Below are 16,789 nucleotides of genomic sequence, written 5' to 3'. Positions count from 1 at the left end.
GGATTGAACTCTGACCCTTGTGCTTGCAAGGCAGGTGGCAGAACCACTGAGCCAAATCCCTGGCCCAGAAATTCTATTTTTTAAGTTTCACAAATTTACTGAAACTCCAAGCAACTTATTAAAAATATAGCATTTTATTAGGGAGCTTTCCATGTTTAATTTCAAACTGCAGTGATATTTCTTAAGGTATTCAAGGTACTAAATTTCTTTTTATTCCATTTATTTTAAAAGTCTTTTTGGGGGGAGGGTTTTTTGTTTGGTTTGGTTTTGGGTTTTTTTTTGGTTTTGGTTTGAGACAGGGTCTCACTATGTAGTTGAGACTGAACTGGAACTCACTATGTAGCCCAAGTTGGTCTCGAACTCACAGGGATCGTCCTGCCTCAGCCTCCCGAGTGCTGGGATTACAGGTGTGCGCCACCACACCCAGCTTATTTTAAAAGTCTTAATCATCTTTAATTAAGAACCAATAATATTCAAATAGTTTTTGAGGACTTACTGACAAAGAGATCTTCAGATAACATAAAAATAATTTTTTAAAAATTCAGTCACTGCATTAAAGTAAATTTGTGATTTAAAACAAACAACAAACAAACAAAACTAAATTTCAGGAATCCTAAACCCAATAGGTAGGTATTCTGTACAATAGGAAAGAAAAAGCAAACATAAAAATTATATCTTTATTTATAGACATATATTACTGCTGAGAGATGAACAGATTCAAGAGTTTAAATAGTTTGAGTTAACTTGCTAAGCTCATATTTCAGGCACAAATTGTATCATTAAAAAACTTAACGATGGCCTGCCTTGCAAGTGCAAGGACCTGAGTTCAATCCCCGGTACCAAAAAAAAAAAAGAAAACAAAACAAAAAACTTAAAACTTTGGTCTTTAAACCTTTGTCTTAGCAAAATCATATATAAAATAACATGACATCCGATATTAATACCCAGATCTGGTACATCATAATAAGAAAAATTTAACCTAACACTTAGAATTGTTAGTTTTTATACCTATTATCTTAAAGTTAGTCTCTGAGTAAAACACGCTCACTACTAAGCAACAGCTATGGAAAGAAATTTCAAATAACTTTCCTGAATAACTTGTCACTATTACCAGTCAAATAATCTATAATAAGATTCATTTCAAGGTTGTTCCAGGGTGAGAAGCTACAGCTAGTAACTATAATCATGCACCATTATTCCATGTCCAAATCCATTATCAAACATATATCCACTACCCTTCAAAATCTGGATTCGAATCCATCAACTAATCTCCGGGTCTACATGAAAAATACTGAACTAAACTCTCTCTTACTCATAAATATTTGAACATAATTCTGTCACTACTTTGCTTCTTTCTTCCTATTCTATCACCTTTTTACTCTTCTCATTATGCAGCTTTTTACCTCCACACAGACTGAAAAAATTAGTGTGATTGCAAAAAGCTAATAATTACTTATCACGATCAAGTTCATTCAAAAGTGTTTATTTTTTTCCAGGTTCAAATATCAATTCTACTTCATTAAGAGTAATCATCATAACCAGATGGTTTTAATTATGTGCCCACACGTACAGAGCAATGCACTAGTTTCAAAACAGTTTAAACATAATAGATATTTCCCTTGTAAAAACCATGTACTTGCCTTGTGCCTGCATTTAAGTACAACTCCATAGGCACCTATAATAAAAAAGAAGTAAACAATGAAGCTCATGCACACAAATTACAATGCTTAAGAATCAAAGCTGGGCTACATTTACATGGCTTATCAGTACATAATAATGACACACCAAATTACAGTATTCTAGAGGAGATAGTGCAATAATGAGCCACATACAAGTAGAGCATGGATATATTTTTAAAACCTTTTAAAGGTTTTAATTTTTAAAGAAAATTCACTTGAGATATATTGTAAAGGCTTAAACATTTTTTGAGACAATACTGGATCATAAGAACTTTGTAAGTAAATGAAAATTAACTGGAAGGGTTCTAGGAAACTTAGAACTTAAAAGCTAATTAATTCCTAAGAGTAAGCTTAAGCATAGAGCCTACTTAAATATGCTATCTGTCCTAGAAGTCACTTAAACCCTCTTCTAGAATAATGAAATATCCCTTCTGCCTGGCAAAATAGTATAGCTCAGGTCTGGACCTGTAGCTTAGTGGTAGAATGCTTCCCTAGCATTCTTGAGGCCCTGGGTTCAATCCCCAACACCATACATGCATTGTACAGAGCTCAGCCTTTCAATTAACAACTACTAGGAGTTGCTACCTTTTTGCCATGAAAGAATCAGTTTAAGTGCACAGGCCACACAACTCCCCTTCATTCGGCATATTTTGACAAGATTCATTCCTACCTTTTGGGTTATCTTATTATCTAGGCAATAAACTTACTTTCCTAGAGCAGAACCAAGAGGCATACCTTAACAGCAAGGTACCCAGGAAACTGAAGTTAAAGTTATAATGTGAAAAACCTGATTAACAGATTCAAAATATATGATGATGGAGCTCTGAAGACACTAAGAATACTGGTATTAGCAGACAGGCAAAACCTGTATGCAACTATATAAGGGGATCTTAGAGATGAAACTGAGAAATCTGTCTACAACAGTCCTAAAAGTTTCCTTCACTTTGGTGGAGATGAATGAATATTATCATAGTTAAGATGGAACCAGCCATGAGAACCCTGAAATTAACTCTACAGTCACCAATAAGTATCCAATCCTCCAATCCAATCACCCAATCCAGAAAAACTGCATATGAGGTGAAAATGCACTCTCTATGCTACAGGAATGTAGAGTTTGCTTTATAGATTTTAATATACTTCATTACTTCATATATAGATTTTTTTCTAAAAACATCTGAAGTGATTTACAAAGAAAAATTATACAATCTATCTATGTATGATGATCCTGATTATAATTTAACACTCTAATTTATATAGGAATATGGCACTTTTGGCTAATGTGAGCCAATACCTGAGAAGATGATCAACTATGGGTATATGAGTAAATCAAGATCCAGAAAAATTTAGGCTCAGAATTTGGAAAATTCCAATCTTGCTGCACCCTATGTGCTGACTTTCTACAGTCAAAAGCTTTACAGCCTATCTACAATTGCAATACTTTTGATAAATAAAATTTTAAAAGCCAGCTATTATAAAACATTAGGTAACAGATTCAAAATGAATTTTATTTACATAATTAATACCAATGAAAAAATGGAAAAGGAGTAGATTAGTGAAGGAAGAGGACTTATTCTTTTCATGTGGTATGAAGGTTACAGTAGATTGTCAACTTGATTAGCTTGGAAGCTATCCCAAGGATTGACAGAGCACAATTCTGCATGTATGGGTCATAGAGGTGTGACCTGGGGGTCTGTATATGTTCCTGGCCCTTCATCTCTGGCACTTCTATCCTGCTTGGCCTCCTGGCCATCACTAACTAAGCAGTTGTGCTCTACCATGTCTTTCCACAATGATGTTTCTGCCTTGGAGTCAGGTGACCATGACTGCATCCTCTGAAACTGTAAGACAAATAAACCATTCTTCCCTTTAAATTGCAGGTGCTGTATATTTGTTACCAGCAACAGGAAAGCTGACTAGTCCATATGGTTTCAATGTCAAACATTGAAAGAAGCACGTTAATGATTAGACTCTACTTGTTTCCATTTATTTGAAAAAGATTTACCAAATTAATACTAAAACCTTAAAGAGCTTTGCTCATATAAGTTTTTAAAACTTCGTTTGAAATTCAAAATTTGGAAAATACAAAACTTTTGTAACACATGCTTTAAAGATATAAATGCAAATAAACTATCATTACAATGACTTATCTCCTGTTAACAAAATCATTTAACAAGATTTCCATAACTTATCTTTAAGTCAAGAGCAAAATACTAAGCCAAAAAAATCAGGAAGAAATGATGAGTTTTCTAGAAGTCATCTTATGAAAAATGAATTACCATACTTTATCAAATCAATAATATCATTGGTTATAAGAATTATTTTATGTACTATTATGTACAGCCAATTAAGCCATGGCAGATCCTGATTTTGGAGATGCTAAAATATGACCAAATTCTGTGCCTAAAAATTTATAAAATGAGGTTTGTCATGCTCTATAAAATAGATGCTATTATAGCAAGTAAAATTTGACATATACAAATTTCAAGTTTTTCAAAATGAACTTAGTTGATATAAAATAAACCATAACTAACAAAGTAGTGATACTGTACTAAAGAAATCATGATTACTAATGATAATAATGAAAGGCAGTCTTAAGAAATCCTTGATTTATTAAACTTTTAATGGTTTTAAATTATTACTGACTTTAAAATGGAATGTAAGACTCAAGGAGTTTAAGAGTATTTTATTTTTAATTTTATACTCAAGATGAATATCTGAATTGATATAGGCTAAACTAACAGAATCTGAATTGGTAAATTTTGGGGTAGTAGGTATAATTGTACCCTGCTTAAAAATTCAAGAAATGTAAAAATTCCAACTTACCTTCACCTACAACCCCAAGGATCTCAAATTTATTCATCACATTACCAATGTTAGGAATCTTCATGAAGACAAACTCCTCTTTTGATGTAAGCCACAAAACATGGCACCAAAAAAGGAACTTCCAAGAAGTTATGTAGTAAGTAGAAGAAAAATGTCCAAAGGAAGAAATTCTCAATGGTTGGCAGGAATTTTCAAATACTCCTTTTAACACTGAAATATTAAATGAGTCCCTGAAAGAATAAACACAATGAAAATCCATTAGTTTTATATTGCAGTACTCTAACATCCTATCTTATTTTTTAGTACCATTTTTAAAGCACCATGCTTCACATGCTGAGAAAAAGAAGAAACAACAATAAGAGAGAAGAACCCAAACTGGAAGGAACTCACAGCACTTGAAATGAATATCATAATCACAATGAAAGAGATCAAGGAGAAAGAATTAACCTCAGACAACCTTTGAAAACAGTACTTTTAACTACCAATTTTTTCAAACTAAAATCAAAAAGAAAAAATAAACAAATATTGTACTCTACCACTTAGACATCTGCATTTCCACAGTGTTATGACACTTCTCTATCTGTATGCTAGAAATGAACAAATTAAGTAAATATATTGTGGATAATGAGGCCTTGATTTCTTATTCTCATAAAAAGGAGTTACAAATATGAGTAGGAGAAAAGCTTGAAGTTAACAATCTAAGTTTAGCTTTCAGTACCTAAAGCAGTAAAAACTGATGTACTATAAATGATTACACACTCACATACATATATTCCCTCAGTGTGTCTAGAAGCAATGACACACTCCCAGCCATGAGCACAGCTGGTGCTCCAAAAAAAAAAGGACCCAGGCCGGGCATGGTGGCTCACGCCTGTAATCCCAGCACACGGGAGGCTGAGGCAGGAGGATCGCTGTGAGTTCGAGACCAGCCTAGGCTACCTAGTGAGTTCCAGGTCAGTCTTAACTATATAGTGAGACCCTGTCTCAAAAAACAAAAAACAAAAAACAAACAAACAAAAAAAAAAGGACCCAGGTCTCTTGGAGAAATGGCTGATTCCAAGGCTAAGGCAGGAAAGGCATAACATGACCCTAGGCATATTTTTTGGTACTGTCAGAAAGTAAGCAAATGCCCAAAGAATGGTGGGGATGTGTCAGATGTACCCAAAAATCAACTTTAAATGACTTCCACTAGTCAAATAACTAATATTGGAGCAGCAAAATAAATAAGGATATTAACAGATTATAATGTGGAAGAAAAAAATAAAATTTCTCAAGTCCTTACTGACATAAAAAAAGAGAGAAAGGAAAGCTCTTTTGTAAAGAGTGTTATCCAAATAATAGATGTAGTGATAGAATTTTTTTAAATCTTCATTTGGCAATTGCCCTGGTAATAATTATTTTAGGCAGGTATCATTACTATGCGCTAAAACAAGTAGTTCAAAGTTTGATGGAAAACAGGACATTATCTCATCTCAAAATATCTCCCCACAAGATACCTATTAATTACAAAGGGAAAAACAATAATTTCATTGTGAAGAATCCTACCAGACACAACCTTAATTAAGTGATCAAAGTTAATATCATTAATAATGGAACAAACCAATATTATATGCCTACTGCTAGGATATACCATATCTTCACTTTTCTGGTATTTCTGTCAGCAATGTAAAACCTGAATCTAACCACAATAAGTAACAGTTAAGACGGTGCTAAGAGATATTCTGCTAAGTTACTGGTCTGTATTCTTTCAAAAATGTTGAGTAACTGCTCTAGATTTAAAAAAAAAACAAAACTAAGAGATATGCTGAATAAATACAATGTATAAACCTAGATTAGAACCTATAAAAGATAACTGAGAAAATGTAAATGTCTAGAAATTAAATAATAGTATTATATGTATAATAATGTTCTGGTTTTGATAATAGTACTGTGGATATAAATAACAATGCTCTTGTTTTCAAGAACTAGTACCAGAAATTTTTAGAGATAATGGGATATCATGTTTGCAATTTAAACTATTCAGAAAAAAATACATATGTGGGGGGGGGACAATAGTGAAAGAATGATAAAGTAAAAACAGTAAAATAGTTAACATTTGGAAAATCTGAGTTGGCCATGGCAGCACATGCCTTTAAAACCAGCACTCAAGAGGCTGAGGCAGGAGGATCATTTTAAGTCCGAGGCTAGCCTGGGCCACACAATGACTTCAAGGACAGCCTGAACTACATACATTTGAGACCCTGTCTCAAAAAATAACAACAACAATAAAAAAGAAAATCTGGATCAGGGCTATAAGAAATATGAAATTCTTTGTATTATTTTTGTAATTTTTCTCTAAATCTGAAATATTTTAAAAAGTAAGTTATTTATTTTTCTTTTTAAGACAAAATCTGTTGTCCAGACTGGCTTCAAATTGGCCATTCTCCTGCCTCAGCTTCTCAAGTAAATGGATTACTGGCATGTATCATTGTGCCTGACAATAAATTCTTTTAATTAATTAAAAGATCTATCTTACTGCTACAAAGAGTAACAGTGGTACCAACATAAAATGTTGGTTTTTAAAAAAAGAAATACATATAAACAAAGAAATGTTGCTCGTTGCCTATGAAATATGAAACTTTTAGTAAATAAGCAGACTGTATGTGATGTGGGTAAGTACTGATAAGATGTGCCCTTTCAAACAGGCATGGAAATATAAATGGAAACAATCATTCTAAAGAACAACACATCCATAATTAAATGGTTTTGAAATGTTCATATTCTGATCAAGGTATCTAACAAAACTACAACAAACATTCTCAAATGTGAAATATTAGACACAGTCTCTAAAATTAAGAACATGGCTAAGCATGGTGGCGCATGCCTATAATCCCAGGTACTCAGGAGGCTGAGGCAGGAAGATTGCAAGTTTGAGGTAAGCCTGGGCAACTTTATGATATCCTGTCTCAAAATTTAAAAAAAAGAACTAGGAGTATAACTGATTGATAAGAGTATTTGTTTAGCATGTGTCAGCCCCCAAATTCAATCCCCAGTACCAGAAAAAAAAAAACTTTTAAGAACAAAACAAGGAATTCTACTGTTATTAATTAACATTATTATTAAACATTTTGGTGTGTTCTAGCCATCATAGTAAAAAAAATGTAAACAAATAAAATATAGTAGATCAGAAAGAGGAATACTAAGCAGAACTTGCAGATATTATTGTCTGCTTAGAAAACCCAATTGAATTTATAAAGTATTAGAATAGTAAGTGTTCAACAAAATATCTGAATATAAGCTTAATATACAAATATCAATTACATTTGTAAACATCAAAGAAACAATGCTATTTTTAAATATCACATTTAAAATAACAGTAAGAAGGATTTAACATGAAAAAAGATACTGAAAAGCTCTAGTCAAGTATATATAATTTTATTCAGAGGTATTAAAGAAGACCTAAATAAATCAGATTATCCAAATTTTAAGGCTAGGATGCTTCAGTACTATAATGATGTCATTTCTTTTCACATTGATCCATGTAATCAATGCATTCTATTCAAAGTCCTAATTTGTTTTTCTGAGCGTTTAAGACAAGTTGATTTTAAAATTATCTATGGAAGAACAGAGTTTTAAGTATAAGCAACACCCTCTTCCTATAAGGAGAAAAGTATACGAAATAAAAATTGAGAATAAGAAAAGAAACAACACTTGGCCTTGAGAGGAGGACCTGGCAGACTGCCCTGAAGAATATGTTGGAAATTAAGGTACTCAGAAAAATTAGAAATTAAGACAGAGTGGTTTGGGCACTGGAGGTAGACAAATCAGCCAGTAGAACAGATGTGAAAGCCCACAATAAACCATACTGCAACATTCCTATAACTTGTTACAATCTTGACAGTAGTCAGAGTAATGTTTTATGCTAAGTCAGATCATGTCACTTCTCACTTAAAACCCTCTAAGGCCTCCCACTCTGAGGAAAAGCCAAAATCCACCTAAACCATAGGCCTGGGTCTCCCCTGCTCTGATACCTTCTCCTAGCCTCCCCCTTAGCTTCCTTTACTCCAAACACATCGACCTCCTTTCACTACATTTATTCCACAAAACTTTAGTTTAGTGGAATAATTTTTTAAATAATCTGAAAGTTAGAGTAGATAATGTCACAATTTGAGAACAAATAATTCCTGACTGCCTCCCATGTTTCAAGGACTGGGTAAAGAGATGTGCAAGAAAGTGTTGAACAAGACAAACCAAGGTCCTTGATCTCATCAAACTTTGCATTTTGTTGAGAGAAAAAAAAAATAAAAGATCATCGTCAGATACACTGGTACATGTTATGAAGGAGGAATAAAGACTGATTACTCAAACCAAGAGGGCTTCTCTAAAACAGGTGACATTTGAGACTGAATGACAAGAAGGAGTTGGGCATTTGAAGAACCACATCAGTCATATTCCAGTGCTTCAGAGTACTTCTGAGCATGAATCATTCTTTCATTTTCTATGGCTGGTTTGGAAGAACACCCAGGAAACATTTAAATATTCTATTCTCTGCTAATAATGGTATGGCTCATTTCAAAGGAAACGAGATAAAAATCAAAGCATTCCTACTAACAAGACCCAGCACCCAAAAAGTTCTGTATATAAATACATATAAAGAACATTTGGTCCTACCTTATCTGCATAGCAATCAAAATATAGCAATGTAAACTGAGAGTCAGAATTTAAACATGCAAGTGAATACATAACATAGGTGTCCAGAATGGTCTTTTAATCACCAGTATTCACACTGAGAAAAAAAATTTTTATGCTGCAATTTTATATGAATAACGCTGATTAATCTTTATAAGAAAAAAATAAAACAGTATAAAAACTGACACATTTTAGCTTCTGGCAATGGCAAATTACATAACTTGGATGAAATGTCCCCTTGAGGACAAATACAAATGCTGGAGAAAACACTTCTTAGAAACAACTTAAAAGTTCCAAACACTTAACAAGACTGTGAAGAATTACCTGGCTAAAATCAGGCAGAAGAATAGAACTCAGAGAGGGAACACAATGTACCCCAAGCTGTTTTATCTCTTGGTATTTGAAGATCTAAAAACATAAAAAGAAAAGAAAAAACAGGCTGCTCTTGAAACCTTTACAGTTCCAGGAGCACAAAATCAAAGCCAAGGGTGTTTCAAAAGGAGAAAGTTTGTTAAAAAGAATTAAGACGTATTATGTACATGTACCAACTCAAAATTAAAGTTAAGTACTGGCAAACACATATTCCTAAAATTTTTTTAAATGTTAGGAATGTAGCGCTAATGTTAAAGAAATAAAGATATTTACTTCTGTCCCACCCCCTCAAAGAAAACAGTTTGATAAACCACCACTCATTTGAACTCCAAATTCCAAAAAGCTACAGTCCCAGGATAAGGGAAACCAGCAATAAATCAGTCCTGGAACAGACTTTAATTGTAGCTTTGTGTTATTGGGGTGAGCTAGATAAAACCTCTAAACATACTTTGGCTTAAGGTGGTTTCATGTTCAGATTAGTAATGTCACCAGTTATCTGTGTGAATAATGGGGAGTGCTAATTCTCTGCAGGAAGATGGCATCAACCTAGACCTTATAATATTAATTTATCACTCAGAGTGCAGTACATAATCAAACATGGCCAGATACACAAGGTGAGGTAACACAAATGAGAACCAATACAAACAAATGAAAGAGAAAATGACTCGGAAAGACTTATAATATTACAGCAGTCTGGAATGGTCAATAAACAACTACGAGATTAAGTAATAAAACTCAAGACTTGACCATTTTGACAAAACTGAAAGGACCAAAACGACAAAATTTTAAAAATAAATTAGAATTCCAGAAAGAATAACACAAAAACAATGCAATGCTAAAGTATCAGCCTACAAAAGATTCTGAACATGTCTTTATATTTTTTCCTTTTATTGAATTTATTGGTACATTTTAGGTATACAGTACAGTTACATTCTTTATTGGGATCTTGTACCTTTACATGACAGGTCTTGGTTCTCATTTTTTCCCCTTGTCCCTGCCCTCCCTTCACCCATCCTCCCCCTCCCATTTACAAACACTTTATTTCCATTTTTTCATTTTGCCATGTTTTTCTTTTCCCTTATTACCTTTCCCCTACCCTTACCATTTTCCCTACACCTTTAGCACTTTTCTCCCTATTTCACATGGTCAATTATATCATTAGGATCTTATGTACTATTATAGTTTTTCACACCAGAGAAAGTATTTGGTATTTACACCTGTGTGACTTATTTCACTTAGGAGTATATCCTCCATATGTATCCATTTTCCTATGAATGAAACTAATTTCTCATTCTTTACGGCTGAGTAGTATTCCATTTTATAGAAAAACCACATCTTCTTTATCCAGTCTCCAACGGATGGGCAAATGGGCTGTTTCCAAGTTTTAGCTATTACAAACTGTGCCGCTATAAACATGGGTGTGCATATATCACTGTGGTATGATTCTTTTAGTTCTTTTGCAAAGATAGCCAGCAGAGGGATGGCTGGGTAAAATGGAACCTCTAGTCCCAGCTTTCTGAGGTATCTCCATATTGATTTCCATAGTGATTGCACCAGTCTGCACTCCCACCAACAATGGGGAAGGCTTCCTTTCTCCCCACAACCCTGCCAACATTTGTTATTGTGTGATTTCTTAATAGCAGCCATTCTTTGTGGGGTGAGGTGGAATCTCAGTGTCATTTTCATCTGCATCTCTCGAATGACCAGTGATGTGGAACATTTTTTCATATGTTTACTTGCTGCTTTCACTTCTTTGTCTGAGAAATGTCTGTTCATTTCGGATGCCCATTTTTGAATAGGGTCTTTATATTTGGGGGGCTGATTGTTCTGAGTTCTTTATATATTCTCGATAGTAGTCCTTTGTCTGAGGAGAAGCTGGTAAAAACTTTTTCCCACATTGTAGGTTGTGTCTTAGTTCTGTTGATGGTTTCTTTTTCAGTACAGAAGCTTTTTAATAAGATGAGATCCCACTTGTTGATTCTTTGTGCTAGTTCCCGTGCTACTGAGGATTTATACATAAAGTCTTTCCCTATGCAAATGTCTTCAAGAGTTCTACCTAACTTTATCTTCCAGCAAGTTTACTGTTTGTTTTAATGTTTAGATCTTTAATCCACTTGGATTTTAATTTAGTGCATGGTGAAAGAAAAAGGTCCAGTTTTAATCTTTGGCAGATTGAAATCCAGTTTTTCCAACACCATTTATTAAAGAGGCTATCTTTCCTCCACTGAGGATGGTCAGCTCCTTTGTCAAAGATGACGTAGCTGAGTACATCTGGATTTTTGTGTCTTCCAATCTGTTCCACTGATCCTCAGATCTGTTTCTTTGCCAGGACTGTGCTGTTTTTAATCACAGTGGCTTTGTAGTATAGTTTCAAATTGGGAATTGTTATACTCGCTGCCATGTCTCTGTTGCCTAGGATGGCATTTGCTATTCTAGGTCTCTTATGGTTCCAAATGAATTTTTGGATTCTTTTTTCTAGTTCTGTGAAACGTTTCAATTGGCACTGCATTGAATCTGTATAGAAGTTTTGGTAGTATGGCCATTTTCACTATGTTGATTCTTCCTACCCAGGAGCAGGGGATATCTTTCCATTTTCTTATATCCTCTTCAATCTCTTTTCTCAGAGTGCTATAGTTTTCAGTGTAGAGATCTTTTGCTTCTTTTATTAGATTGATTCCTAGATACTTCATTTTTTTGGATGCTATTGTGAAAGGAATTGTTTCCCTAATTTCTCTCTCAGTGACTCTGCTATTTGTGTACAAGAAGGCTATTGATTTTTTGGGTGTTGACCTTGTATCCAGCTACTCTGCTAAAAGTGTCAATTAAGTCTAGAAGTCTTTTAGTAGAGTTTTTTGGGTCTTCAATATAGAGTATCATATCGTCAGCAAATAATGACAATTTAACTTCTTCCTTTTCTATCTTTATTGCTTTAATTTCTTTCTCTTGTCTAATTGTTGTGGCTAATGTTTCCAGAACTATATCAAAGAGGAGTGGTGATAGTGGGCATCCTTGTCTTGTTCCTGATTTTAACATGAAGGTTTTCAGTTTTTGGCTATTTAATATGATGTTGGCTGTTGGTTTTTCATAGATAGCCTTTATTAAATTGAGATATAGACCATCTATTCCAATTTTTTGCAGGGTTTTTATCATGAATGGGTGTTGAATTTTGCCAAATGCTTTTTCTTCATCTATCAAGAGGATCATATGATTTTTGACCTTGACTCTGTTAATATAGTGTATTACGTTTATTGACTTATGTATGTTGAACCATCCTTGCATCCCTGGAATAAATCAGACTTGATCAGGATGTATGATCTTCTTGATGATCCTCTGTATTCTGTTTGCTAGTATCTTATTAAGGATTTTTGCATCTATATTCTTTAAGGAGATTGGCCTGTAGTTCTCTTTTTTAGTTGCGTCTTTCCCTGGTTTGGGAATCAAAATGATACTTGCTTCCAGGAATGAGTTTGGAAGTACTGCTTCCCTTTCAATTTCAATGAAAAGTTTGAAGAGTAATGGCCGTAGTTCTTCTCTAAATGTCTTGTAAAATTCAGCTGTGAATCCATCAGGACCTGGGCTTTTCTTTGTTGGTAAATTTTTAATTTCATTGATTGTAATTGGGGTGTTTAAAATGTTTTTATCTTCTTTGTTCAACTTTGGTACATGTTTTTAAAACTTGGTCAAATAAACTACAGCAAAGAAATGCAGAACATGCCCCAAACACACATGTAACATTTACAAACGTAGATCATTTGCTAGGCCATAATACAATTCAAAACAAATTACAAAGTAGAAGATATTCTTTCTCCACAACTAAAGTATATAAGAAATAAAGCACAAAAGAAATAATTAAAAATATTCATATGTGAAACTAATAAATATACTCAAGAATAATCTATTTGTGAAAGAAGAAACCATAATGGACTTAAAATAGTAAAAATACAAATTTATGGGAAGAAACTAAAGAAAATCTTAGGGAGAAAATTGAGTACTGTATGCAGGTCTATCAGAAAATGTAAAAAACTGAAAATAGACAAACTAAGCATCAATCTTAAGAGGCTAAAAGTGAACCACAAACTAAATCTGATGAAAAATATAAAGAAATAATTCAGAGCAGAAATTCATGAAATAGAAAATAGATAATAAAGAGAGATGAAAAAAGCAAAGTTGGATGTCAGAATTCAATGTTGGGGGGCCAGGGATTTAGCTCAGTGGTTCTACTGCCTGCCTTGAAAGTGCAAGGTCCCAAGTTCGATCCCCGGTATCAAAAGAAAAAAGAAATCAATGTTGGAACTCATCAAGACAAGATGGTGGCATATACCTGTACTATCAGCTATTAAGGACACAGAAGAAGAAGAATACAGTTTGAAGCCAGCCTGGGTAGCCTAGTGAGATATAATAAAACTTTTAAAAAATGGTTGAGAGTGTGGTTCAATACATTATATTTGCCCAGCATGCACAAGGCCCAAATCCCACTACACAGAGAGACAGAGACAGGGAGAGACAGACACATGGGGGGGGGACGGAATTTTTTGTCAGGGTAATCTTGGCCTCATGATATCCAGTGAAGAGAACCCAGACATGCCAGTCCACACTTTTAACCCACAAACTGTAAGCCAATATATAGGTGTTTTTATAAGTGGCTAAGCTTGGGGTAATGTGTTATACAACCAAAAACTAATATAACAGCACTTTAAGTCTCACTTTTATAGTTTTAAGACAGACAAAACTGAGCTACAAACATATTAAGTAGGTATATACAAACAATATATCAATAAAACAAATGATCAAGGAAATGTTTAGCATAAAAATCAAGAGCCGGGGATTCAGCTCAGTGGTGCTGCCACCTGCCTTACAAGCACAAGGTCCCGAGTTCAATCTCTGGTACCAAAAATAAATAAATTAATTAATTAATTAAATTTTTAAATAAATAAATAATCAGGGTGAGGCAGTTAAGATTGAGAAGAGATACATAGAATGGGTTTCTAGGACACTATTTCTATTTTTTAATTACTAGTTAAACAAACATTTACTTATAATAATTTATCAGAGTATATACTTATGCTTTATGTACAGTATTTCTGCATTATATTCTGTAATGAAATAAGTTTTTAAAAAGAACTAATAATTCTGATAGTGACATCATATATAAACAGTTTCTTAGTCATTTATATAGGGGTAAAAGATAATTTTTATCAAAGATAAAGCACTTCAGTATTACATTACACAAAAAAAATTAACTGTACTATCTCTCTCTCAGGCTGAAATGCCAAATAATATATTATGTCTAATGATTAATATCACAGCAACAAAACCAAAAGCTGTAAGTGACAGATAATCTGGATGGCGACCAATCTCCTAAAACCATACCAGATGAAGAGCTGGTGAGGAAATTGGGTTTGGCCTCAGTGAAAAAAAAACTCACATCCAAATGTCTGAAGATTCTTTGCAAAAGGAGTAAAGCAGGCAGTGGGCAGAACAAGACTAGTGGTAGAAATGAAAAGGAGATGGATGTCAGCTCAGTAGTGACTGGACAGTGATCAGTCATCAATGGTTATTCATTCATGTTCATATCTGTCCTATTTGTCAAGATGCCAGCCACTAATGTAAAGGGTTCGGGGTACAGTGGTGAACGCCACAGGCCGAGCTCTTGCTCTCATAGAGTTGAAGGGGAAGTAAGTAATAACATGCTGATTTCAGGCAGTGGCAAGTATAAAGAAAACAAAAGCAAGTCTTGCAAGAGTTGTGGCAGTTGGGAGGGGAGGGTTCTTTAGCTATGTGAATCCTTTCTCGTGTATAGAAGCAAGCCGGGAGCACACAGGGCTATGAGAAGAGCATTCAAAGAAGTACAAAGAGTGTTCAAAAGCTTGATTAAGTTGAAGGAACAGAGAAAGCTGTATATCCAAATTGAGCAGACAGGGAAGAGACCATCAGATGGTAGGAAAGAGTATCTGTGAACAGTTTGTTCCTGACACAAATGAGTCTTGTACTGAACTAGATGTCCTCTAAGGTACCTTCCAAACTGAAGATTTGGCATTACTAACCATTAACTTTGTAAAAAAATAACCACATGCATTTTGAAGTGGATTTGTCTCGCACTAAGAAGTATACCTAGAATTAAGTGGTCTTATCTCTGCACTGGCAAGTAGGCAGGTACCTACAAGAACTGACAAAAAGGTAAGGCATATAATTTATTTCATAAATTATTAGTATTGAATTTAAGAGCTGCCTAAGCCTTGAGAGTTTCCTTTGTTGCTGAAATTATAATCTTCATCTCAGCAAATCTTTTCTTCTTCCCAAAAAGAGTACAAAATCAACTGAATCATGAGTTTTTTGTTCTTGGCATTGTTTTTATACATTCAAATGAGAGAACCAGTTTGTCACTGAAAATTGCACAGGAATAAATTTGGTACATGACTAAATTTCTATTATAATAAGATAGTTCAAATGTTGAAAGCAGCTTAAAAACTCCGGTTCCATGCATGGAAGGAAACTGTTTCCACAGAAAGCATTGCCTTGTGAAAAATAATGCGCTTAATTATCCTCCTAAAGACCTCTGCACATTGACTATGAACAAGGAGATAATGCATTCCTACTTAGTTTTCTTCCTAGATGGAGCCATCTGACTCATAATTAATAGAATCACCAGTTTGCTTTATTCTCTCAAGAGTGGACAGTAATTTATCAATCCATCCTCCGTGATTCATCAAACATACTTGACTACCATGAATTACAAAAAAATTTACTAGCATAAAAGCTTGAAAACTACCATACATGTATCTTGCCTTAACTTTAGAATGCTTCTCTACAAGGTAGGACATCCATTAGCAATTTGATATGCCTCTCAACACTGCCACTCCTACTGAATTCCCAGCCCTTCCTAAGAATCCAAAAGGGCAGGGCCGGGGATTTAGCTCAGTGGTTTGGTGGCCTGCCTTGCAAGCGCAAAGACCCGAGTTCAATCCCTGGTACAATAATAATAATAATAATAATAATAATAATAATGAAGAATCCAAGGCCTCCGGGTTTGGATTGAAAAAAACAAAAAGCTAAAACAGAAAAAGAAACTCAGATTTCATACTAACATTGCTCTACTTAAGATAATTTATTGGTTATAAAGGTCCTAAAGGGACCTGCGTGAAAATATAAGGATCAACTTTAATATGGTTACCATTGGGTAATATGGTCTAAATTCCAAGTTCTAAATTACTGAGTTTAAAGCAGACTACCTAGAAATTCCAGATTGA

At 34.1% G+C, this 16,789-nt stretch overlaps 1 protein-coding gene across 1 annotated transcript in view; it reads right to left on the bottom strand.

The window, feature by feature from the left end:
- Positions 1-16,789, bottom strand: part of Cdkl5 (cyclin dependent kinase like 5) — a 150,803-nt gene that overhangs the window by 109,099 nt on the left and 24,915 nt on the right. The window contains exons 2-3 of the mRNA XM_010643652.2: positions 4,503-4,732; positions 1,641-1,675 (exon numbers count right to left, since the gene is read on the bottom strand). Coding sequence (XP_010641954.1) covers positions 1,641-1,675; positions 4,503-4,566 — 99 coding nt within the window. The 5' untranslated portion in view covers positions 4,567-4,732. The remainder of the gene's footprint in view (positions 1-1,640; positions 1,676-4,502; positions 4,733-16,789) is intronic.

Source organism: Fukomys damarensis, unplaced genomic scaffold, assembly GCF_012274545.1.
Source record: "Fukomys damarensis isolate Sample0158 unplaced genomic scaffold, DMR_v1.0_HiC HiC_scaffold_39, whole genome shotgun sequence".
NCBI classification, from domain to species: domain Eukaryota; kingdom Metazoa; phylum Chordata; class Mammalia; order Rodentia; family Bathyergidae; genus Fukomys; species Fukomys damarensis.
The sequence above is the reverse complement of the archived record's forward strand: the minus strand, read 5'-3'. Positions and strand labels throughout refer to the sequence as shown.